We start from the raw sequence: 24,836 nt of genomic DNA on the forward strand, positions 1-24,836 counted from the left end.
TTTACTATGACTCCGTAGTCATGTATCAAATTTCTGTAATTATTTAAATCCTGTAATTATTTTCAAAGCTCTTTATCATCTTTTGTATTTCTTATTTCTTAAAAAGAATGAAATAATCTCACAATATTGGCAGGTACTATTGTATTTATTCTTCAGAAGAAGAAACAAATATACAAAATTGAGCTCTGACTCCAAAATGACATATCCCTGAGTCTAACATGTAACAAATATATGCTTACTGCTGTTTAGCTAGTTAATGGAGAAAAATACAAAATTATGTTGTTTCAATCGAAGTTTTTAGCACAAATTTCTTTCAGTGTGAATAAACACTTTCAACTAAAATCTACTACACTCTAAGAATAACACTATAAATGATAGAGGCTATTATTCAATATTTCAAGTTTGGAATTAAAAATGAAAACAAAAATGTTAGCAAAAATTAGAATACTTTATGGGGAAGTTTCTCTCCCAAATGTCCGTTTAGAGTGGATTATAAAGGGATTTTTACATTTCTATCTCTGTGTACCATTTTTACAAAGCAGATACCCAATTTCATCAAAATTTGCTAGCTCAAAAAGAGAGACCCTTCCTGACAAACCTCAGCCAAGAACCAGTTTAGGATTTAAAATCCCCATAACTGCAATGGCACTAGTGACATCATAACTGAAGTGTTTTACAGCTTCTTAAAAGAGAGGACTTCAATTATTTAAGGAGAAAGGGTATTTGGATGAGATGCTTTACTTCAGGGGAAAGAGATGAAAGAAGGTAATCCATGGTTTGAAGCCTCACATGAGGCTATTTAGAATCCCATATTAGGCCACATTTTCTGTATAATTTTTACAGTTGGGGTACTCAGAAGTCAGAACAATCTGACAGTTATGGTTAGTGAAAATATTAGATGTTCACCAAGAAAATACTACCTCAGCATATTTTTTGCTTTCTGAATGTAACCACTTAATAACAGGACTTGAGAAAACTGCACTGTGTGAATCAAACACATAAAAGTACAAATATGCCTTTTATAGAAAGCAAATCTTAAGCAGTGCATTATAATCAACCACTCTGGTAAAAGAAAAAAAAAATCTAGCATTACCACACCACTGACATATTACAGTTTATTATACCCAAAAGTCCAAACTGGGTAAACAAAGTCAAATGATCAAAGAAGGGTTTTCGCCTCAAACCATGAGGCAGAGGCCATTGATCTCTAGGGAGAGGCAGCAAAGATTCCTGGTGGCTTAGCTCTTAAAAGGTATCAAGTGAGAGCTTATCAAACATAGTCTTTAGTTTTCAAGTTCATTTAATTTCATCAGAGACTGGCTTTCTTGGTATTACTTTCTTTCAAGAGAAAAATAATATGGAAAAATTAAATGATGTGAGGTAGAAACTTTCCAAAAGTTTGGGCTCTTAATTCTAGGGTATGCTTTTCCATTTTAAAGCACTTTTAATTTGTTATGGGAATATTGGTTTTGTATCCTCCACATTAATGATCTTACTACCTGAAACCAGGTATGGACAGACATTTCCTTCTCAACTTTGTGGTAGGTATATCGGGGGAGAAGTGAAAAGCCACAAGGACAGGCACTCTTGTTTAGATCACGGCTTTCTCAAGAAAATAAGTCTCCTTTTCCCAGGGTGCCAAGGATGGTCACTGGGAAGAGAAATCTCAGTTCCCAATTCCCTGGGGCAAAGTAACTGGACTGGTGACTCCTTTTCCCACAAGCAAGATTCCAGTCTCCCAGCAGCAGAGGACCATGCTACTCCCACAAGACCATTCAGCATTCTTATCTACTCAGATTCACCAAACAAGTCCAATTGTGTCTCCACACCACATCTCCTTGGCTTTTCTCAGCATATTTGCTTACCCTGTGTAGGTCGTCCTCAGAAACTGGAACTGTCAAGTTATTATACTTTCAAATGTGGATATGCTTCAGGGTGGATTTAATTTAATAGCTGGGAACTCAGTACAAAACAAACATTCTTACAAATGACATTAGCAGGGAATTAATCATTAACGCTCTCAATTGGTGCTCCAAGACTAACCCCCCAGGTTGCTCCAGCCAAGATCTGAGAGTTCACACTGACTCTTTCCCCTCATCTGAAACTCCACATCTAGTTGATCCCACGTGTTGCTGATTATTCCTTTTAAACAGTTCTTGGATTAATTTTCCCTTCTCCAGATGTACTCCCATTGCTGTAATTCAGACTCCTATAATCTCTTGCCTGAATTACTCTGACTTCCTCCCAACAGGCCTCCCTGTCACAGCCAACCGAACATCTTGCTAAAGGCCCAGTGGCCTTCAGGTGGTCTAGGCCTCTTCTGTGTCCAAAAAGGCCCCTAACCTGACTGCAGCCTGAGCCCCGGCCCGTCCTTGCTCCCCAGCCCCTGCCTTGCAGGCTGTGCTCCAACAACTCTACACTGGAGCCCCCAGACTCATGCTCTGTCACCCTTTCTTGGAAACCTCTGATGAATCTGTAAGGGCCATGAGCAGCACTACTTTCTGGAAGCCTTCTGAGTTCTCCAACTCACCAGGTTTGGGGCAGGTGTGACCCTTTTGTGCCTTTCTTTCTCTTATTTACACACTGTATTATAGCTATCTGCTCTCATATCTGCCTCTCCACTGATCTCTGGGCTCCTTAAGGATAGATTCTGTGTTATATTCACCTCCACATACTCTAAACTTAGCACAATGTCAAGGCACTCTGCTTTGAATGAATATATACATCTACACAGGCAATAGCCATATTATACAGACTGAAAGACACCCTAAAATTTAGAACACATCTAATAGTCCTAAGGGGAAATAAAGTATTAAGTCTACGTAGGCACTCACTGAAAATATACTTATTACTGAAAAGAGCTGAATTATCATAGTTTATAATAATTTGATACATGCACACATACACTTTGTATAGGTTAATAAATGCCATACTGACTCACATAGTTCTTTAATTTCCCAAAAAAAAATCTGATTGAAAATTATTAACACTCAAGAGACATTTAAGGTATTCCTATTCTCAGGGATAAAAACTGACATATTCATCAGTTTGCTTCTCTATCTCCCTCCCCAATCTGCAGAAATATTTCTACTATCACCAGAACTTAAAAGGCCTGCAGCAGACAGCTTCCATGACAAGAAAAGTTGCTGGAGGCAAAACAGCAAAACAGCAAAACAACAAATAAAAATGAGAGAATCCATATAAGACAAACAAAGGGAACCTTTAAAAACAACACAGAATTTATAAAAGCCAGAAGTATTTGTTTAAAAATGGATCATATGTATCACAATAAGATTCTGAAATGTCAATGGCTCTCAACTGAGCAAAATATGAAAGAATATTGCTTATACACAAAATACTATAGAAAACACTGAATGTCCTGTCCAAAACACATATTAAATGCCAAAATGATTTTCTTTGGAACGGAATGAACAAAGAGAGCCTTTGTGAAGAAACAACAAAGAAAAAAAGGAACAAAATTAATTCAATGTATATATTTTTTTGCCCACACTTTGATTTAACCTCTATAGTTCCAAACACCACATATTCCAAAGTGAGCGAAGAGAATGGTTTCAAGTTAGAGCCACAAACTGTCTTTACTGCTTTTTGCCTGTCTCTGTAGCTTACTTCGACTTTATCAAAATTTGCTTCTAAAAATATGCAACTGAAACTAAATAACTAATGGAAGTTAAGAAAATCTAGAGGCCAAATATAAGCCACTTCATTTTTACTTACAGAAATCAAAAAGCATTTTGGCATTAAACAACATTTTTTTTAGGGTACAGTGCTTTCAGGGCATTATATAATTACCCTTACTGAGAGTACATTTTTAGCTTTGTCAGGGTCGCTATTGGAATTGTAATTCCATGCCGAGCAGAGTTCTATCAAAACTCTATTATCATATTAAAACACTTGAGTAGGCCAGGTGCAGCGGCTCACATCTGTAATCCCAGCACTTTGGGAGGCCGAGGTGGGTGGATCACCCGAGGTCAGGAGTTTGAGACCAGCCTGGCCAACATGGCAAAACCCAGTGACTATTAAAAATACAAAAATTAGCCAGGTATGGTGGCACACGCCTAAATCCCAGCTACTCGGGAGGCCGAGGCAGGAGAATTGCTTGAGCCTGGGAGGCGGAGATTGCAGTGAGCCAAGATCACGCCACTGCACTCCAGCCTGGGGGATAGAGCAAGACTCTATCAAAAAACAAAACAAAACAAAACAAAAAACAAAACCAACAACCAAAAGCAAAAACAAAACAAAACAAAAAAACAAAAACCACTTGATCAAGCGTACCCTCAAAATTCCAAACTTTCTATTTCTGAGACGAGAACAGATTTAATGAGATATTTTGAAAGAAGAGCAGGTAAAAAGAACATTTGTGAAAAGCAATGCTAACATAAAACCACTTCATATGGCAGAAACAGAAAAGGCAAAATGTATCATATATAGTGGAGCAATGGGTATTAAATAATCATCTCTGAATAAACTCTACAAATCAATATGGTCCTTTTGGTCTACATCAAGAATGCTATTGCCTAAAGGAAATCTCTAAGGTCAACCAGCAATTAACTGAAAGGTTTTGATTGAAAATGCTATTGACGGCTTTCATATCAGACAGCTTCCTGGTTATTATATTTCATGGGCTAAGTAGGTGCCAAGACATTAAACTGTCAATAATCTATTAATACGAGACTGCTACGCTTACTCTCCCTGAATCTGGGCAGGCAAACGTATTCAAGCCATGTACCTGCTTAGAACCAATGCAAATTCCCCAACCCTGATGTGGAAATCATATCTTTATTATCTATCAGTTTAAATGTCTAACAGTGTTGACAGAATATAAGAAAAATATGCAGATAATAAATGCTTACTCAGATGAGTTAAACTAACATTTGTTTTTAAAGAGATGGCTAAAGGGATAGAGAACATGTCTTGGAATCTGACTTCCTTTCTAAGCCATATTTAACAGTTTCTAAATTGAATGTAATAAACACTTTACAAAGAGAAATGAGAAGTTATTTAAAGCGAGGCTTATAGGTCTTTGCCACTCAGCATCTGGAAAGCAGTTATACATTGGGGAGTGGGGGAGAACTTTTAATGAATTTAATAGAGAAAAAGCACTTTAATTAAATGCTGTCAAAGTAGATTGTATTAATGACGGTACACAGAGGAATTTTAAGCCAGCCAAGTTTATTTAGCAAATAGAAATGGGGCTTTTGAAGCCTGCAAGTATTTATGTTTCTGCAGTTGCAGTACAGCTAGATGATGGTGTCAAATGAAACTGTTGAGTTATTAGATATGATTTTATTTATTGTGCATTATTAAAGTTTCAAAAGCCTTAGGGGAATTAATCTCATTTTCAAAATGAAATACCACATTTGATCACAAAAGGTTAAGAAAAGAGAATACTGTCCCCTAATTTTTTTCTGTTCCCTGGAATTTTGATGCAGGTGAATGGCTAGTGGGGACAGCCTTTTCTAGGTTCATCCAGCCAGAATTCACTTTATTGGACAGTAGTATAGTAGCAAAGAAATCAATGATAGTATTTCTCCTGTGAGTTTTTCTCCTGTTTTTTTTTTTTCTAGTGATTTGCCACCAAACATAATTCATTCTATTATACATAGCAATAAGCTGAAAAATGACCAAAGCTCTTAAAAATCTCCATGAAAATTTGGTTGCCATAACTTTCTTAATCAAAAACATGAGTAGCCCAAACTTCTACAAAGGAAAAGGTATCAAATGTTTGACTTGGGGGCAACAGGAAAAAAAGGGGTCTTTCTTAGTATTTTCTATTCAGAAGTTGACCACAGACCAAACCTATTATTGATGATAATATTTTTTAAATAAACAAAGAAAATATGAGCCTTAATGCATGAAAAATGTAAAAGATTGAAAAGTTGGTCTGGCTGGAAAATACTATGCGTGTGTCAAAATGATTTTCTCTACCATTTGTAAAAACGTAATTATCCATGATATGCTATTACCCATGATACGCTACAAGGGTGAAGGATTTCAAGTAAATCCATTGGAAGCTGAGGATTCGCTTTTGGTATTCAGTCTCTGACACCATGTCTGTGAGATCACAAACCACTGCCATGACTTACCACATCCTTCTTGCAGTTATATATACACCCTTTCAGCCTGTCTTTAGCTTTTAATTCAAAACATGAAAAGGGGGGAGAAAGGAAACGTCTGAGGGTGGGAGAAAACAAAACACAAAACTCAGCATCTATTTCCTTTTCAAGAAGAGAAAAATTATCACAAATAATTGTGAAATACTTTCAACTTTCTAAATAATTAATCTAATTTTTAATGCTCCCCCCCAAACTAGTTATTAATATCGTATGTTTGGTCTGTGTCTTTGTAGCTCTGGAATTTATAAGTAACTCTGCGTTTCCCATCTCTGCCAAGATGTTTCCGACTAATCTTTGAAATGTTGCAAATGCAGATGAATATGACATGAAATAGGAACTGATTACATACACTTTCTATATGTGAGGAATGGCAACCCAGAACACAGATGACAGTTACGTGTTCATATGGTAGAAAGTACTACTCTGCTTCATATATACAAATATATAGAGATCATCAACGTACAGCATGCCACCTCTATTACATCTGTATTAGGGACTCAAATTGGTTGATTTCTTATCAACAAAATGACAAGAAAATTTCTTCTCTCCTGGTAAATCAGTAGTTCTAATACGAAGATCTATTGAAGAACTGTCAACTGACAGAATATCCTGATGCATTTGATCCAGGTTATGTTTTACAACCAAAGAATCAGTTAATTTGGTTCTTTCCTTTCATTACTATGTTAACTTACTAGGTATGCTGTTTAACTATTTTAGCTCCTATCTCCTTGGGAGGTTTTCATTTCCCATGATCCACCCAAATAAGAGTTCCTCTCAAAAGTATAGCCTTAAATTACACCACATGGAAATATTTGGCATTGGCCCACCAAAATTCCTTGCCACTCTTCTCTTACCACATTTTTGAGTACACTATTGACATGCATTGTTAAAAAAATGAAATGCAAAACACTATACTTAAAAAAAATCCTTGCATGTGAATACTGCACTTATGTGGTACATGTTCACTTTAGCACCTTCTACTCATTTTGATCGTAACAGAAACAGGAATACCTTTCCATATTCACATATATTTATCTTTAAGAGTTCACATCATAGATTTTAGCTCCCCACCCTTTTTTTTTTGAGACGGAGTCTTGCTCTATCACCCAGGCTGGACTGCAGTGGCCAGATCTCAGCTCACTGCAAGCACCGCCTCCCGGGTTTAGGCCATTCTCCTGCCTCAGCCTCCTGAATAGCTGGGACTACAGGCACCTGCCACCTTGCCTGGCTAGTTTTTTTGTATTTTTTTTAGTAGAGACGGGGTTTCACCATGTTAGCCGGGATGGTCTCGATCTCCTGACCTCGTGATTCGCCCATCTCGGCCTCCCAAAGTGCTGGGATTACAGGCTTGAGCCACTGTGCCCGGCCCCTAATTTACTTTAAAAATAATTGACTCAATTTTGAGGTGTACCGTTTGAGTCTGTCATATCTAAAAAAATAACTGTTAATTTGTTCCTGTTTTCTACCTGGAGTCCTCAAATATCTTGGGTGTTTGGCACTAGGAAATCACAAATTGTGGACCCATTATGTTACAAGATTCTACAAAGTTGATTCAACCAAATACTCAAGTGAGCTTTGTACGCTACATAAGAAAGAAATACAAGCCGGGCGCGGTGGCTCAAGCCTGTAATCCCAGCACTTTGGGAGGCCGAGACGGGCGGATCACGAGGTCAGGAGTTCGAGACCATCCTGGCTAACATGGTGAAACCCCGTCTCTACTAAAAATACAAAAAACTAGCCGGGCGAAGTGGCTAGCGCCTGTAGTCCCAGCTACTTGGGAGGCTGAGGCAGGAGAATGGCGTAAACCCGGGAGGCGGAGCTTGCAGTGAGCTGAGATCCGGCCACTGCACTCCAGCCTGGGCGACAGAGCAAGACTCCGTCTCAAAAAAAAAAAAAAAAAAAAAAAAAAAAAAGAAAGAAATACAAAGATAAATATGTTTGAACATGAAGAAATAAATTTAAACTAAAGGAAAGCATGACAAGGAAAGAGTAGAAAAAAACTGCTATTTAAATAAACTCTTTTTGTTATCTGGGTGTAATGAATTGTATTACCAATCAGACAATCAGTTCTGGAAACACCTGACTTTTCTTTCATATAATTGTTTTCAGCAAGTTTTGTTTATAAAAAATAAATAATACACGGATGGCCACAGAGCTTGAAATAAAAAAGTTAACTGGAGTCTACTCAGTGTTGCGCTGGCAAATATTTAACAACTGCGTCTCTAAAGAAAAAAAAAAGCCCCAATTGGATAATCCACCAGTTTTTGTAGTGCGAATAATCCCACCACAGCCAGTTTCATGCTGCCAATGGTGTAACAACCAGCTTTTGAAATTCCTAAAAATTTAACAATTGGCTTCTGCGAGCCAGAGTAGGCTTCCTCCAGCATACTCTGACTCTACTATGAAGAAGTGAGACCACTGTGCTGGTCTCCTCTGATAAGCCACATACTGCTTCTCAGACTTGCTCACTGAATTCCTTTGCCTGGCCTGACTTACCTGTCATTTTCCCAGGCCCAAAGTGATTATTAGGATGACCCCAATGTGATCCACAATTCCATAAAATATTCTACATCAAAAGGTGAAGGGTTATATGATTTGCAGTGAATTTGATCTAGAAACAACTTGTGAGGAAATTGAACTTGTGACCTTAGAACTGTCAAACCTATCTAGTTTGCTTGATCTCCCATTTCTAGGGTCAAACCAAGTAATAATAAAATAAATGAATTTCAGAACTTTGGCAGTTTTCCTTTAATTGAAAGTGTGCTTTTCTATCATTACAAGGGGAAGTTCCAGACTTCAACTTAATAAAAATCAGCAGTAGTTTTCAGCTACATTAGATTTCCACACTAAACAGAAACAGCTGAGAAGCCACAGTAGGTAGGTTTGGTTACGACAGTTTAAAACTCAGTGGCTGGCTTTCTCTTGCAATTGCCAAAACTATCAGTCATAAGAAAATCAACTGGGTCTCTGAGTCCAATATAAGATGTTCATAATCTGTTATAGTGTTGCTAATTTGTTTCTCCAAAATGCATTTGAACCTCCCACAAGCAAAGTGTTTTTGTTTTGTTTTGTTGTTGTTGTGTTTTATACCCTCATTAAAATACGCAAATGGAATTAGAAATAGATGAGCCAACTCACAGGATGAGTGTTTTAGATACAAGGGGTCTCTGCAATCACCTAACTCATGTTGCAATAATTTAGAAAACAGTAGATGAAGGCCAGGCGCAGTGGCTCACACCTGTAATCCCAGCACTTTGGGAGGCTGAGGCAGGTAGACTGCTTGAGTCCAGGAGTTTGAGACCAGCCTGGGCAACACGGTGAAACCACATCTCTACTAAAAATACAAGAAATTAGCCAGGCATGGTAGTGTGCACCTATAGTCCCAGCTACTCTGGAGGCTGAGGTGGGAGGATCACTTGAGCCCAGGAGTCAGAGACAGCAGTGAGCTAAGATAGCACCACTGCACTCCAGCCTGAGCAACCAGAGTAAGACCCTGTCTCAAACAAACAAACAAAAGAAAACAAAATGGTCGATGGAAATTCAGAGTGAAATGCCTCATCCAAGGTCACACACTCACCCCTAGGACTATACTTCATGTCACTTACAGTACCCTTTCCTTTACCATGTCATCTTTTCTCCTATGGGGTCAAAGGTTCATTGAAACTGGAGATAGAGAGTAATATTTATCCTTTTTAAGATGCTCTGGTCTCTGAAACAACACACAGAAATCCTGAGTGTGGGGGCAATAATCATACAGAAAATTTTTAAGTATTTGGAAACTTTTTAACCTTAAAGCCATACTATACTTAGCCTTAAGTAAATCCCAGTCATCTATTTTAAATGCACTTCGAAGTTTATAAACAGAAAACTGTAATTTCAAAAGAAGCATTTGTGTTTGTTTTTACTATTATACAAGCAAGATACAATTTTTTAAAATTAAAATCAAATGGTTATATTCATTGCCCTGTGGCTTTCATTTATAAAGCCATGACTGGTTATGTATTTGCTGTGAACTACACTTCAAATAATTTGTTGCCATCAATAGTTAAAATAGTGAAATTTGCAAATGTTTTACTCTTTGGTATTCGTTTGGTTTGAGTAAATTAGAGCTGATCCTATGTTCCTTCTACAGTGACACTAGTGTACGTAAGTCCACTCCTGTTTACCTGCATACATGGGAGAGAAAGAGGTAGAATTCCAGGTGGTCATGCCCGAAAGAGTCATACATGTGAAAACAGGCCATTATTATTCTCAGCACAGAGGTCCCACTGAAGAGAGTCCTGAGGTCACAGCAAGTTCTGCATCTTCACTCTACTTGTCACTTCATATCCTAATTCATCTTCTGGTAGCCTGAATTCATCTTCCTGGTAGCCTCTAAGGAACTCAACACCAGAGAATATTTATTTTCCCTTGTTTGAATCCATCAAGACCAGCACAGAGCTGCTAATGTGGGAGACGCCTATTTAATACTGCACCAAAGAGTCTCAAACATCATCACTACATGGCTCTTTCACAGCTTTGTGAATACTAATGGGTAGCAAGGACAGCAGAAGTCTCAGAGATGATGCAGCGGCTGAAGTAGCCTTTCTGCTTTTTAAGCTTAAAAACATTAAAAAAAAAAAAAAAAGCACTAACCAACTTTTGTCATACCCAATGGCATTTTATTATGCTCTACAGAAGGATTTCATTCAGAGCTGAGAAGTAAAGTTCTCACTTAACTTTTAAGTAAGTTACAATGACTTTTAAAAGAGCTTAAAATGTAGGAAGGCCATATGAAACCAGACAGCTGAGTCTCTAAATCTGTCTTAAAACAATTGTACTGTATGCAAACAATAGAGGCGAGGCATGCTTCTGTATCTTGCTGAATATAAAATTCTATGCTGACACCATCCTTGATTCAATTCTGGGCTCTTTTGAGTAAGAATTATTCCCTTTATCCTTAAGATTACTACTAATAATGCTCAGAACCTACTAACATTTCTCAGGTGCCTTCTATGCAATCACCATCTCATATAAACTTCAAATAACCCTATCAATTTGGGATTATTCTCACAAATTAGTTTCAGAAATTTTAAGCAGCCTCTACAACATCAGAGCTCCAGTTTCAGTGACAGTCCTAGAATTCAAACCCAGATCTGAAGGTCCAGTGGCCTTTCCTCTCTATCCAAAAACCTCGCCATGCTTCCAGCAGAGATAATATTTCAGTCCACTTGAATAAGCTCTTTGACAACTTATACTACTTAAGTATTTTTTAAAAAAGAAAAAATGGAGGTTAAAATAAATTATATTTCCATTTGGATGTTTTACTTTGTACTGAAATATTTTTTAAGTCAGACAGTCCAAAATGCTTTAACCATGACTATATTAGTATGTATTTGCAGATCGAGTTTGTTGAGTCCAGATCCCCAGCATGTAGCCTTGTATTCTCAGAAAGGCAACTGAGACTGAGCTTCTTAAGCTACCCTCATCCCCTATTTCAACTGCTAATTACCTCCTAGATTTATGACCTTGTGTGAGTGATTGGGCCCAAATCAAAGTATGTGAAACAAGTACACTGACCAAACAGAGTGAAATAATGAGAACTTCATCGACCCAGGTGGGGAAGCCCTTCTCTGCAGATGTTCTTTTCTGTTTTTCTGCAGTGATGATGAATACCTTTGAAATCAACAATTATCAATGAGAAGTACTCTGGTAGAAAATTGAAATAGAAAATGTGAAGAAGGCTCCCATCTTTGTAGAACAGCATGTGACTTTTTGCCATAATAGCTCATTGTTAAGAGGGACTAGTTCACACACCTAACTTTCCAAGGACCACAGCTTTATTAAAGGCACACCAAATGAGCCAGGTGGCTTGGTTCATGTGCTAACAATGAATTAGCCCATACCTCAGTGCCAAGCAAATAAGGTGGCTAACTTGGAGAAGTCATTCTGGCTGGACAGAATAAATATGAGCAGGACAAAAAAAGAGAAGTATCTGTGTGGTCAGGGAGAAATAAGGGTTGGAGTGGACATGTTTATTATCTATCTGTTTTCCATCCAAACTGTTTTTAAAAATGCCAACTTGATCATTAATCAACAGATGCCATTCTTTGTAGAGCTACGTAAATCACTTTGGACTCTACAGAATAGACTCAGAAGGTCTGTTTGGTTTGATACCTTCAAATAGCCACACTTTGTTCTTTTAAAGTAATCTCATCACTGAGAGGCTTAACATGTTTCAGAGATACTGCCTGTCTATTCTAGAAATAGCTAGAAAAACAGAAGCAGAAAGATGTCACCCAGGGTCAAGATCAGAGGAAGAAATAGAACCTACGAATTCCACTAATTTACAGTCTGAATTCTAGAATAACGCAAGGTAGCCAGAGGGAAAATGGAGGTCTATTTAAAAATACATTCTGAATAAAAGAGAAAACTGCTCAATGTACATGTGAAATTTTGTTTTTTTTCACTGTTAGGTATGTGGTACCTGGAACTTGGCATATTCAAGAAACTCCACAAATATTTATTGAATGAATAAGTAAAAATGTAAGAATAAAAGTGGCCCATCTTCTCAATCAGGTCTATAACCTGAAGCCTAAGAACACGCTTATCAATGAAATTTAATCATTTTTTTCCAAAAGCCAGACTTTGCTAGCTATCTACACAAGTATAAAGGAATGTGGTTTGCCCTCTCACAGATGAAATGTGACAAGGCACTTGACTAGAACTATGACACATCAATATTTACAAGTGCCTCAATTTTAGTTTAGAGTTATTGTTGTTGTTTTTTTGTGGGTGGGAAGGGAAAGAAGGATGCATTTTAATGCACTTTCTATCTTAGTCTCTATCTATTTTCTTGTTGCTCCATGCTACTCAATTTAATCAGTTCGCCCTTTCACAAAATGTACTAGCCACTGCCTTCTTTTAGGTTTAAAGAGTGTTTCACATATTTTTTTAAAGTAAGTAAAAGGAGGCAGGGAAGGAGGGAGGGAGGCAGGGAGGGAGGGAGAAGGAAGGAAGGGGAAGGGAAGGGGATAAATAGCAACATTGAGTTGACCAACAGGACAACAGCAAAACCAGCACCTAACAAATTCTAAAGCAGTATTAAAAAAGAAAGCCAATGAAGCTTTATGTTCAAAAGCATTCTGTTTAGTTCTATTTTCCTACCAAAATGTCCAAAAAAAAAAAAAAAAAAAGTCAAGGCACTAAAGGTTTAATATTATACCTGGTTTCATTTACTATCACCAGAAGGAAAAAGATATGAAAACATGTCTAAGGAGTACCTTGCTATCCCAAAACTTTTAAAAACTTTAAAAATCTCAATATCCTATTAAAATAGAAAGACAATATATATTAGTAATTTTAGTGGTTTCTGAGACTGGGCTTGTATTCATGAGGACTTTTTGTACCGATATCAATGACACAACTGACTGTGATTCTTCCCTTTACCTATAGGGAAGCACTGGACAAAGTGTCTTCTACTCAATTTTAGGATCTAAAAACCAAGAGGGTAAGGTGTAGGAATTGTATTGCCTTTCACAAATGCAGAATATAAAAATTAGACTATTATTTAAAAAATAGACTATTATTTAAAGAAACATAGCAATTATGGAAGAACAAGCTACTCAAGAAACCAGAGTTCTCTATGTTCCCAGAAGGCAGGAAAAGACTGAAGGAAGTGGAACTCAGCTGTTTGACATTTCACTTCCAACCAGCAACTAACTCTGAATGTTGAATTTGGAAGGCAGTGTGTTATGGAGGTCCAGTCACTCATAGGAGGAGTTCTGCTTTGCAAAAATAATAGAACTACTCCATGATGAATGAAAAGCTAACTCCAGTAATTAAAATTAAAATGATAAGCCTAGTAAAATGTTGAACTGACTTTAAAAAAAACATAAGCAGAACCAGAAGAGACTACTATAAAAATTTATATTTAATATTTATCAGCTTCTACAGGACACTCACTAAACATATGTGACTACATGACAAATGTTAGAAGAGCTGTAATAGAATAAAAAGGTAGAATACTCTGGACACACACGGAACTGAAAATCACCTTTAGGCACTGGTTTCCTACTACTTGCATGCCCACAGCACCAACTTTAAACATTAAACAAGAAGTCATATGAATCTCCTTTGATAATGAAAGGTTTGTTCTAGACTTGATAATCATACCTGTATTCTTTCACCCTGGTAACCGCAGGGTCCTAGAACCCACGTTCCACTAAAAGGCCCTAACTTTCCAGCCCAAAGACAGCACATTCACAGGTTACCTATAAGTGCTCTATGGCCAGGTGGCTTTCTACTTCCTATTCTTCTTAAGGTCATTCTAATATTTTGCCCAACAAAGCTCTCTCTTTAAAATGCAATGCCTTCCAAATTAGGCATTCAGATGACTGATTGGAAATTGAATGCCAAGAAAATCAACCTTCAGGAGGGGTCAATTTTCCTCTTAGATGAACTTAAAGTAGTAAATATGGAGTATGCAAGAGAAAGTGAGTTTGACAAAGACAAGGGAAAAAGTCATAAGGTACAGAATGAACCGTGGGCAGGCCAGGGTGTGAAGGAGGCAGAATTATAATGCAGAGATACTATGAGTAGTATGCAGAAGTTACAAGGTAGACAGAGATATACAGAAGATGGTAAATCAGATGATGCTTGGAAGAAAAGCTTGCAGTGGAAAGAAGCTGACACAAGAAAGAGGTAATGCTATGTTCAGGATGGCAAAGGAGAAGGTGAATCCATAAATGGCAGCTGCTGAATTCCCAGTTCCAGGTTCAGAGAAACCTAACCGTCCTCAGAGTCCTATACCTGGATTTTCATGAAGTTCTAGCATTCTCAATTTCTTTTAATACATCTCCAATTATTAAGCTGGAATTTGTCTTGTAAAAGAAAATAAGTTGACAACTTTAAGAAACTGTAAATTTCTTTGGCCTACTTTGCCTGCCTACTTTTTAAATTTTATAGTTTCTTAGAGTTTTAAAAAATCTCTAGGTAAAACAAAGGCATAGCTAATATCTAATCTACTGACTGTGAACTTTTTCAGCTTTCTGATTATCACTAAAGGAAACCTGTTCAGTACACTTTGGAAGGTAAACCCAAGATGAAAATGTCTGTCTCTTAGAGTAAAAAGAATTGATAACAAATGACTTCCAAGTCTCTTTATATTCCTGAATGACAAATTTTAAATTTTTGACCTGTTGAAAAACTAGTAATATAAAACATCAAGGATGCTCTTCAAGTTGAATAAATACATACAGGACAACAAAATATCAACATGAAAAATGCTAGTGCAGCCTCACTGACAGGCAGGAGCTCCCAACATTTTCCCAAGTGAGGACCTACTTCTACCCAACTGCTACAATATTTCATTACAAATGCAAGTATTCATTTGCATCTCTCCTCAGGACTAGAATGGGGACTCAAAACTCTGCAGCCACATTCACATAGTAAGCTTTGAATAGGAGCTTGGAATGAATCCAAGGTGAAAGAAAAATTCCAGTAACCTGGTAAGAAAATTTGCAAACATTCTTAATGGATTAATTAGTTTATTTATTTTCCTGGAAGATATCCTTCAGGAAGCAAGTTTACAAATCAAGATACAGTCTGTGCAGCTGGAGTAGAAAATCAGGGTCAGATTCCCAGGGCTGAGAGGTAAATGTGAAGTGCCCTTGAACATTAGCGATAAGAGGCACATTCTGAAGCCACCTCAAAAATGCCAAAGCAGCTATGAAAGGTAAAAATTTCAGTCACATCGGTTCTTTGACATCACACCAATGGTTTGTGGGTTTCAGTGCATTAGGTGTCCTGTAAATAAGAAAACTCACAGAACTAGATCTACTCAGTGAATGGTTAAAAATGAAGATCTCATAAACAGCTCTGCATTACAGCAGACAGCTAATAGTAAGTATTCAGGGAATGCTGGCTGTCGCACATGAGCAGTGCTTTCCAGCACACGATAAAAGTCAGAGTCTGAAGGTAGACAGATGTGAATTTAAGTTCTCACTTTGAGCGAGTTACTTTAACTTCTTTAAGCTTTAATTTCTCATCTGTGAAAGTATTAATAGATAAAAACCAACCACCCCTTTGGTTGTTCACAATAACTGAAGAAGATAAGACATGTGAAAATCTCACATTTTGAAAGCCTGGCTCTCAAAAAGGCTACTTACTGCCAGAGAAGAAGGAAAAGGAGGAGGCAGGGGAGGAGGAAGAGGAAGGAAGATGAAGGAGAGGCAGCAGCAGTGTCACCATTGTTATTATTACTGAGTTTTTTAATAGAAAAAACTCAGAATCAGCCTCAGAAATACTAATGATTTTTTATCTTTCACTGTCAGGCAATTACTGGTACAAGCCTTCATTCTTGGCATTGTAGATCACATAAGTCTTTGTTTTGGGGGCCTGCCCTGTGCATGGTGGGATATTTGGCAGCATCCCTGACCTTTATCCACTAGATGCCAGTAGCACCCCCAAAATTATAATCACCAAAAATGACTCCAGATATTGCCAAAATATCCCATGGAAGCAAAATCTCCCCTGGTTGAGAATTATTGGTCGCACCAATGATACGGAGTCTGTGGCTTAGAAAATGTTGAAAATAGCCTTAGAAACAACCCAGACAAGTCAAGGGATAATGCTGGTGTCTGACTGTCACTAACCGGGTCTCACATTCTTATTCAATGTACGGCATGGAATTTTAAAACAAGTACTTCTCAGGAAACCACACAGCAGCAAGCTCAGAATTCCTGAACTTACAAAATAACCCATGGAAACAGTGTGGTGGAAACACAATAAAGCACAAATGACAAAGACAGGAACAATTTGGCAAGTGCTCCCTAATCACCCTCGCTCAGTGACCTAGTCATAGCATGAGGAATGTCCTCTCTTCTCTCCTGCATGAGGAGGGAAGTGTGGTCAGAGGAAAGACTGGATGCCAAAATCATCTGTGTTTTCATTCTGCTGGCAACCCTGGCTTCAGGCAAGGCTTGACACCTCTGTTCCAGTTTTTCCAATTGTAAAATAGAGTTGGTAGTAATGAACCTAAACTAACCAGTGTTTTATTCTAAGCTGAGGATATCCATTCAGCACAGGGCCTTGGGTTATAATAACCATTGCAAGAAAAATCGCTGCAACCACAGGAATACTTTTGTCTCCAAACTTTCAGGGTGAAAAACAGAATTTATTTCCTCTTTTTCATGAAATGCTTTGGTTTGGTTTGCCTTGCAAGGTCTCTCCTCTGTGCTGTCTACATATGGACTAGAAACATTATGTAGATTAGTATTTCTCAACTTGTGTTTCACTACTGTCCCCTCAGAAGGCTTTTGGGGCATTTCTGTCTAATCATGGCCCCTCTTTATGAAATTTTAATACCAGAGAGATACTATGTCTTTATGTACCACGTTCCTTTGGAAGGTCACAAACCACTGTGAATCTAAGACATTTATGCTCCCCAGGAACCAATTCTCACCCCTCTGGGGCAATGCTGGTCCAACTCTGGATGCATGATGTGACAGGATCTAGCTCACGAAGTGTGTTCAGATCCTGAAGAACTAGCTTCCAAGAGCAGGGGCTTAAATCAGGGTTTCTGAAGAGACTGAGAATACTAAAGAGAAAGCTGGATAAACCAGATAATTCAATATGACATCAAAGCTACACAACACCTGGAGAAATCCAAATTCCCAAGGAAGAACCGCCTCATTCTCCCAGGGCTGATGAATCTCTGGGGCTGACGACGTCCCTCAGTGGCTCAGGCCCAGCGTGATCTCAACTATAACCTTGCTTCATCTCTGAAGAGAAACGCCATCAAACATGAACTTCAGCATGCAAAAAATTGTGTTGGGATTATAAAATTATAATAAATTAATATAAAAAGAAATGGCATATAATAGCTACCATCAAAGAAATTGGAGCCATGTGGCAAAGGCACTTACTTGTGACTTTGATGAGGTGGTCAGGTGACCTGGCAGGAGACATGCCTCAAGAAATCATATGACAGCTATATATGCACGTGCACTCAAAGGAGGGGAGACAGGGACCAGGGCAGCAGGACAGTAAGTGTGTGCCCTGCAGAAAGGACATTGACTCCAGCCACATAAAACTCTGAGCTTGGATCACATCTTCTGACTTTCTAGATTTTATGTGATATCTTCTAATTTTTTTTTTTTTTGAGATGGAGTCTCGCTCTGTTGCCCAGGATGCAGTGCAGTGGCGCGATCTCGGCTCACTGTAAGCTCCGCCTCCTGGGTTCACACCATTCTCCTGCCTCAGCCTCCCAAGTAACTGGGACTACAGGCGTCCCCCGCCACGCCTGTCTAATTTTTTGTATTTTTAGTAGAGATGGGGTTTCACCATGTTAGCCAGGATGGTCTCAATCTCCTGACCTCATGATCCTCCCGCCTTGGCCTCCCAAAGTGCTGGGATTATAGGCGTAAGCCACTGCGCCTGGCCGGATATCTTGTAATTTTTAAGTGTGGATTTGAGGGACCCATAGAGGGGTAAAAGGTGGGAGGATGGGGAGGGTCCAAAAAATAACTAATGGGTACTAGGCTTAATGCCTAGGTGATGAAATATCTGTGCAAGAGGTCCCCATGATACAAGTTTACCTATGTAATGAACCTGTACATGTGCCCCTGAACTTAAAAAACAAGGGCTTACAATTTCTAAACCTTTTGTGGGCTTAACAGAAACACATCTGCAGACAATAAAAGACTATCCATTTGTCAACTCCATTTGCACACAAACAGTAAGAAAAAGTTCCTCTCTTCTGTAAGAAGAGAGGCTGTGACTCTAAGGGACTTCTCAATATCACAGAAAGCACCAAATGGAGGAGGAGTCATGCAAAGTTCTCTCTTTTTATTCCAGTACATCTGTGGGACCCTAATACAACAGATTAATCTGGTGGGTAATTATGCACAGAAATTACTGCCTCATATCTTTACCATTTATGAAAAATTTGGGAATAGTGTACCCTAATTACCTAAAGAAATTTAAATGGCACACTTCCATGACCACAAGTGAAGAGGACTTACGTGTTTTTCAATATGCTGCTATATCAGAAGCTCTTAATAATCACTGATTTCACCTATAGTTAACAATTTAATAATGGCACATTTCCTATCTAATTAGACAAAAATGTAACATCACCAAACTAATATTACCCTACATATGAATTTTTAAGATTTCTAAAACAGGTAAGTAACTGTATCTCACTAAAAATTTAGTTGATATGAAAGCCCCAAGTGAATTCCAACCAACCCCAAGTCCTTGACATTTGGACAATTACAGACCTTTTTGTAGTAGCTTAGTATGTTTTTAAATACAGCCCTCCCCAAGTCACTGAGGCTGTGCCAACTGTATTCTCTAGTCTCAGGAGTTCTGCTGTCTAGTGTCAGTTATTTTTCTTCACTTTTCACATTATGACTGTAATAAACAATCCACAGCTTTGTATGTTGCTGACAGACATAAATTCAACATTGCAAAGCAGTGTCACTCAGATATAGGCATAATGTTAAAAAAAAAAATGATGTGCTGATGAGTTTCACAGTAGTTATGGGCTCAAGGTCAATGGCTGAGGCAAATTCACTTTAGAGAAAATTACCTAATTTGTAAACTCTTTAGCTAAGAGCTGAGTGATGGGAATAACCTTTTATAAAATAAGTGCATCTCTCTTAGTGGTATCAGAAGTTAATGTTAATAGCCACAAGATGCTTAAAACTGAAAAGAAAAATTATAGATTCATGCTTAGCCATTAAATATTATCAGCATACTCTAGTTCTGACATACTAATAGAAAAGATAATAAAACTCATAAATCAATTGACTGTCTGCTTCTGAGATTTACTGTACTCAAACTGGTCAACTGTAAGACAAAATATTATGTTAAATAAACTTTTAGCTACCAGTAAACAAAGGGCCCAACAAGATGATAATTTATGGACAAAAAACAGACAGGTATGGTATAAGAGCTGTCATCCAGATGAAGGGAGGCCCTCAACTATAACAAATAATGCATTTTATTACTTTTATCTCAAATTTCTCTAAGTTTTCAACTTTATCACCATCTTATGATTAAAATGAGCTGTGATTAATATGTGGAATAAATTGCTTTTTCCTTGCTGCTTTATTTCTACTTAACTTGTACTGAACTAAGATAGGCCCTGAATAAAAATTCCACGCAAAGTCAGTGGTTCCCTGAAGCAAGTCCTTGGCCTCGTGTTGGTTCAAGACAGAAATCTAATACAGTTCACATCAAAATGAGAAAAAAAAAAAAAAAAAGCGGTGGGGATGCTGGGGGAGTGATAGATTTTCACACGGCTGAACTGTACCGTTTACATGATCTTTTGTCTGAGGCTATCCATTTCATTAATCTGTCTGCTATCAAAGAGTATGTTATGAAATGATATTGATAGTAAATAAGAGCTTCCCTAAAACTTTTCAAATAAATTTGTTTTCTAAAATAAAAGGTTGGAAAGCCTATAATGGGCCCCTCTTTAATTTTAATTTCAATTAAATCTCGAAGTCTGAAAGCCACTGCTCTGTGTGGCTCAGTACATGGGCTTAATTATCTAAAGGGAGGTGCCCTGGTGGTGGATGAGGCCTTGGTCAGAAAAGGACCAAGAAGGAAAGGGGGAGGGTGAGTCCTGAAGGGTGAGTATGTGCTGCGCACTCTCATCACCCCCATCCCCATCCCCAACTCTGGGATCACTGTGGATATTGCAAAAGACTGCCTCTACTATTAAGTTTGGGCAATTCATTCTGTGACTTTGCCCCTGGAAACTGACCAACGATAACACAAAAGCATAGCACAAAATCATTGGCAGAGATGACGATATTTAGATGAAAAGTGACGTAAAGATGTGTTAACTTCTGGCTTCTCTCCCAAGTGTGTGAGGGGGAGCGAGGGGAAAGGAGACAGGAACCTCGGGGTGGGGTGTTTTACTGCATCCCTCACCACTCCTCTCTATTTTTATCAAGAAACCGTGCCTCACTCTCCCTTTGTCTTCTCCTCTTCCATTCTGCACACACATGCACACACATGCACTCCTGCCTCAACTTTCCTTTTCTTACTTCAGGAGATTGAGAGAGAGGCCGAAGGGTCCTCTTTGGTGGCAGCTGAAATTGAGGGTACTGGGCAGCAGGCCCATCTTAAAACCTACCACAACAATTTGTGGGCCAAACTCTAGGGGGCCTAATGTTGGAAATCTCAATCAATATTTCTTCTTGAAAGCAATTAATTTTAGATTATGGAAGGTGTCAGTAGTTAAACTCAATTACTATGGCAAAGCAATATTATTTCTCTCAATGAGAGCAAAACCTAAGCCAACAAAACACGCAATCCAAAGGAAGGCAGATTTCTAAATGAGATGTAACCAAGGACAGCAAAATCTCATCTTAAAATTCTAAGAATCTGTCACAATCTGTCTCTCAAGGTTCAGATGAGTTCAATGGTATTCCCTAGGTCATGTGGCTATTTCTTTTCCTCAGTCTAATCAAACATTCTTTGAGGGATTTTGGATGCAAAACTACTTCACAGGTTTTTTATAGAAAATGAACTGATGGAAACGATGTTTTCCGATCAAGAGATTTAATTCTCCGTGAATGCTCTGGCTTTATAATCCCACAAGTAAAATGCTCTCAGGAAAGCAGCTGTCTTTGGCATTCAACTTCTCAGTCATTTTTCTTTGTGTGTACATATACACACATGCGTGCATGCACACACACAAATATACACACAGTACCCACTGTGACAACAGCATCTTCCGTACTTGGGACCTGGCATGTGACACCCTCTAACAGAAGTTGGTGTGGTGTGTGCTACTTGAACCCTCAGCAGCTACTGCTGGCACAGAGAGCCCTGCTCAGGTGGGATGCGGGAGTCGGGGACACTGACCTGCACTGGCTCAGGTGGAAGCTGGACCACATGTTGCATGCGTTCACTGTGGTGATGCCTCGACTCCTCCTCGTAGATCACGTCCCTCTCATGCTGGGGAAGGTTCAGGAAGCGACGGATGGTACAGAGGTTTTCCCAGAGGGTGCGGTTTTCTGGGCTTGGGTTCTCCTTCCAGCGGAGCAGTTCACACAGCCAGCCCTGGAGAGAGAGGAGGTCGCTTGCATTAACCTGCAGAGTGCAGAGGAGCTGAGGGGGCCTTGACTGTGGTTCAGTGCCATCACAGTACATCTTTTTCTGTCAAAATTGTTCCCACCAACCTGGGGAGATACTGGAACAATCTGACTCTAAAAACCAACCCCTGACCACATAGGTGGTTATACCACTGCCCAAGAATCTTTCCTCTTGTTAGATATCATATCACTCTGCCTATAGAATATATTCTCAATTGCAGTTTCTCTGTAAAAGATAAGCAAGATTATAGTTATCTGTTCTCAGAAAAAGTAATTTGTGTCAGTCAGCTACAATTTTTTAAAATTACCCAACTGGGCAGCATTTCATGCTAAGAGTGAAGATAAATAAATATGCATTACAGGACCGCAAATTCTAAAAAAGAAAAATTGTCTAGGTGTAAACAACACTGAATTCTCTAGGGAGGAAATATTCTTACAATTATCAATAACTCCGTAAAATAGAAGCAATAACCTTGGCTAGAATGAAAAGAAATGCATATTTGCTCAATCTCTGAATACCTCGGGCTCTAGGCCCTCTTAACCATCACCTTCCCGCCACAGCCACACCTGCAGGAAGGTAGGCAGTTGGTCGGGTCACACCTGCAAATGTCTGCTTCCAAACTCTGGCATCCGGATGTTCTCTCTCTTTCAACTGCACAAGAAAGAAAATGTAATGCAAATAATGATGGATTATATGAAAATAATACAGAGGATGCTGTCAACATCGCTCACTGACTCATGTCAAAATATTTTACCCAGTAGCTTTCTAACCCATCATTTCCAAGCTACATCGCTAATTTTGAAAACAAGAACTGTCCCACATCATATCTCTTGCAAAAGAGTAAAAAATTTATCTTAAAAGGTGCATAAACATGAATGACTTTGTGAAAAATAATTCCCAAACCTCAACAAATTCTGTATCATCACTTGTAAGCCAATGAAATTTCCTGACATGCATTATAAAAACCCCATATAATATCATAAGCTGTTGTTTGTCTAACTCTCCACTGTGTCTTCTGCCTTTACCCAAAAAAAAGGCAAGATTTGATTATCTCCGCTGCATCAGCCAAGACAGCAACACCAGCTGTTCTCATTGTGCAGCCTCTTCCTCACGGCCTCCATGTTAATAACCTGATCATTCCATTTTCTCCTTCAACTGCCGGCTGCAGCACCGCGAAGAGACAAAAACCCAGGCCCATCTGCAGCAGCTGTAGGCACTGAACTGTGAAGCCACCGGGGATTTATAAACTAATCTGTAACACAACACTGCCTTGTTTTTACAAGTGAGAGGCCACATTTGCGCAGACCTGATCTTTTCTTGCAATAAACTGGAAGCTTGGGAGAGTTAGAAGGTTAGGAAGAATGAAAACAAGATATCTTATCATTTGCTTGGAAATATTTTTCCAAGTATTTTCACAGATTTCTTTTTCAACTCAGTTGAAAGGCAGATAACGGTTGATTTTCAAGGCGCAATGTATATAAAAAATAAAGACAAATTTTTTTATCCCTACCAGAAAATAAATTATATTTTTAAAAATAAATTATATTTTAAAAAATCTCCAAGTGTTTCCTCAAGGGTTTCTTTGCTTAAAGTAAAAATTCTCGAAATGGAAAATAAGTGGAAAAACAAGCTCCTACTTCTCTATCTTTTCACAGATCTGAGTAAGTATCCAACTGAATTCTTTCAAATGTTTCAAACAGGTATGTTTAACATCTCCCAGGGGAGGCAAGAACATGGAGACCAATCATTCAATGGAAAATACAAACAAAAACCTGCATCTGTTAAAAGATGAAGATCTGAGATACCCAGACCTTAAGGAAGACAGCACCTGCTGTTCCGCTTAAGGACTGAACTGCATTGTGGGAAGCTGCAGCTTGAAAGGAGACAGGTGACAGCTGAGTGGTATCTCCACTTATGACACTGGGAATGTCTCGCACAACATTCATTGCTGCATTTGATTTATATGCGCTGTTATAATCTGCACTCATTACAATCACTTAGAACAACACTACAGGCCTCGTTATGGCCTGTGTGCTGTCTGCCATCAGTCTTTAAGAAGTGTAGTGCTCAATTTGCCCACTGACATGCAAGGTCTTGACCTTGAAGCTATTAGGCAGCAGATTAGACACAAGTGTGATCATGTGTACAGACATAAGCAAACCAAATTAATTTCTGGCACAGGGAGGTAGCCAACAAGACCCTGTTCTTAAGGCACCAGAGAACTTCCTCAAATCCCTCATGGAGCTGAGCTAATAGCATGTTTAAGGGAACCCGGTTTTGAAGATGAAGCACATTCATGGTATTTAGAGGGTTATTAATCTAGTTTCCCCACAAAGTGTTTGCTTGGCTGATCAGATTAAGGGATGGAGCCTTCAATAGCGCACCCCCACCACAGCAGGTCCCAAGAAATCTGTGATACTTCACAGCCTTGGACATATTGCACCATGTGTACCCAGCTGCCTCAATAATTAGCTTATGAATGTATCAGCTGGTTCTGTGATTTTTATAAATAATAACTAACCTACAGAGCAGAAAGATTGTAAAGAGTCTTATAGTAGCACAAAATCGGAAGGTGATCCTAACTCTACCTTGCTCTTCTCCTAAAAG

At 38.6% G+C, this 24,836-nt stretch overlaps 1 protein-coding gene across 4 annotated transcripts in view; it reads right to left on the reverse strand.

Annotated features, from left to right (window-relative positions):
- The window catches only part of SATB2 (SATB homeobox 2), a 200,579-nt gene that overhangs the window by 16,364 nt on the left and 159,379 nt on the right, over positions 1-24,836 (reverse strand). For all 4 annotated transcript variants that reach the window (XM_023218251.2, XM_023218254.3, XM_023218258.3 and 1 more), the window contains one exon: positions 21,999-22,196. In XM_023218251.2, coding sequence (XP_023074019.1) covers positions 21,999-22,196 — 198 coding nt within the window. The remainder of the gene's footprint in view (positions 1-21,998; positions 22,197-24,836) is intronic.

This window comes from Piliocolobus tephrosceles, chromosome 11, assembly GCF_002776525.5.
Source record: "Piliocolobus tephrosceles isolate RC106 chromosome 11, ASM277652v3, whole genome shotgun sequence".
Lineage (NCBI taxonomy): Eukaryota > Metazoa > Chordata > Mammalia > Primates > Cercopithecidae > Piliocolobus > Piliocolobus tephrosceles.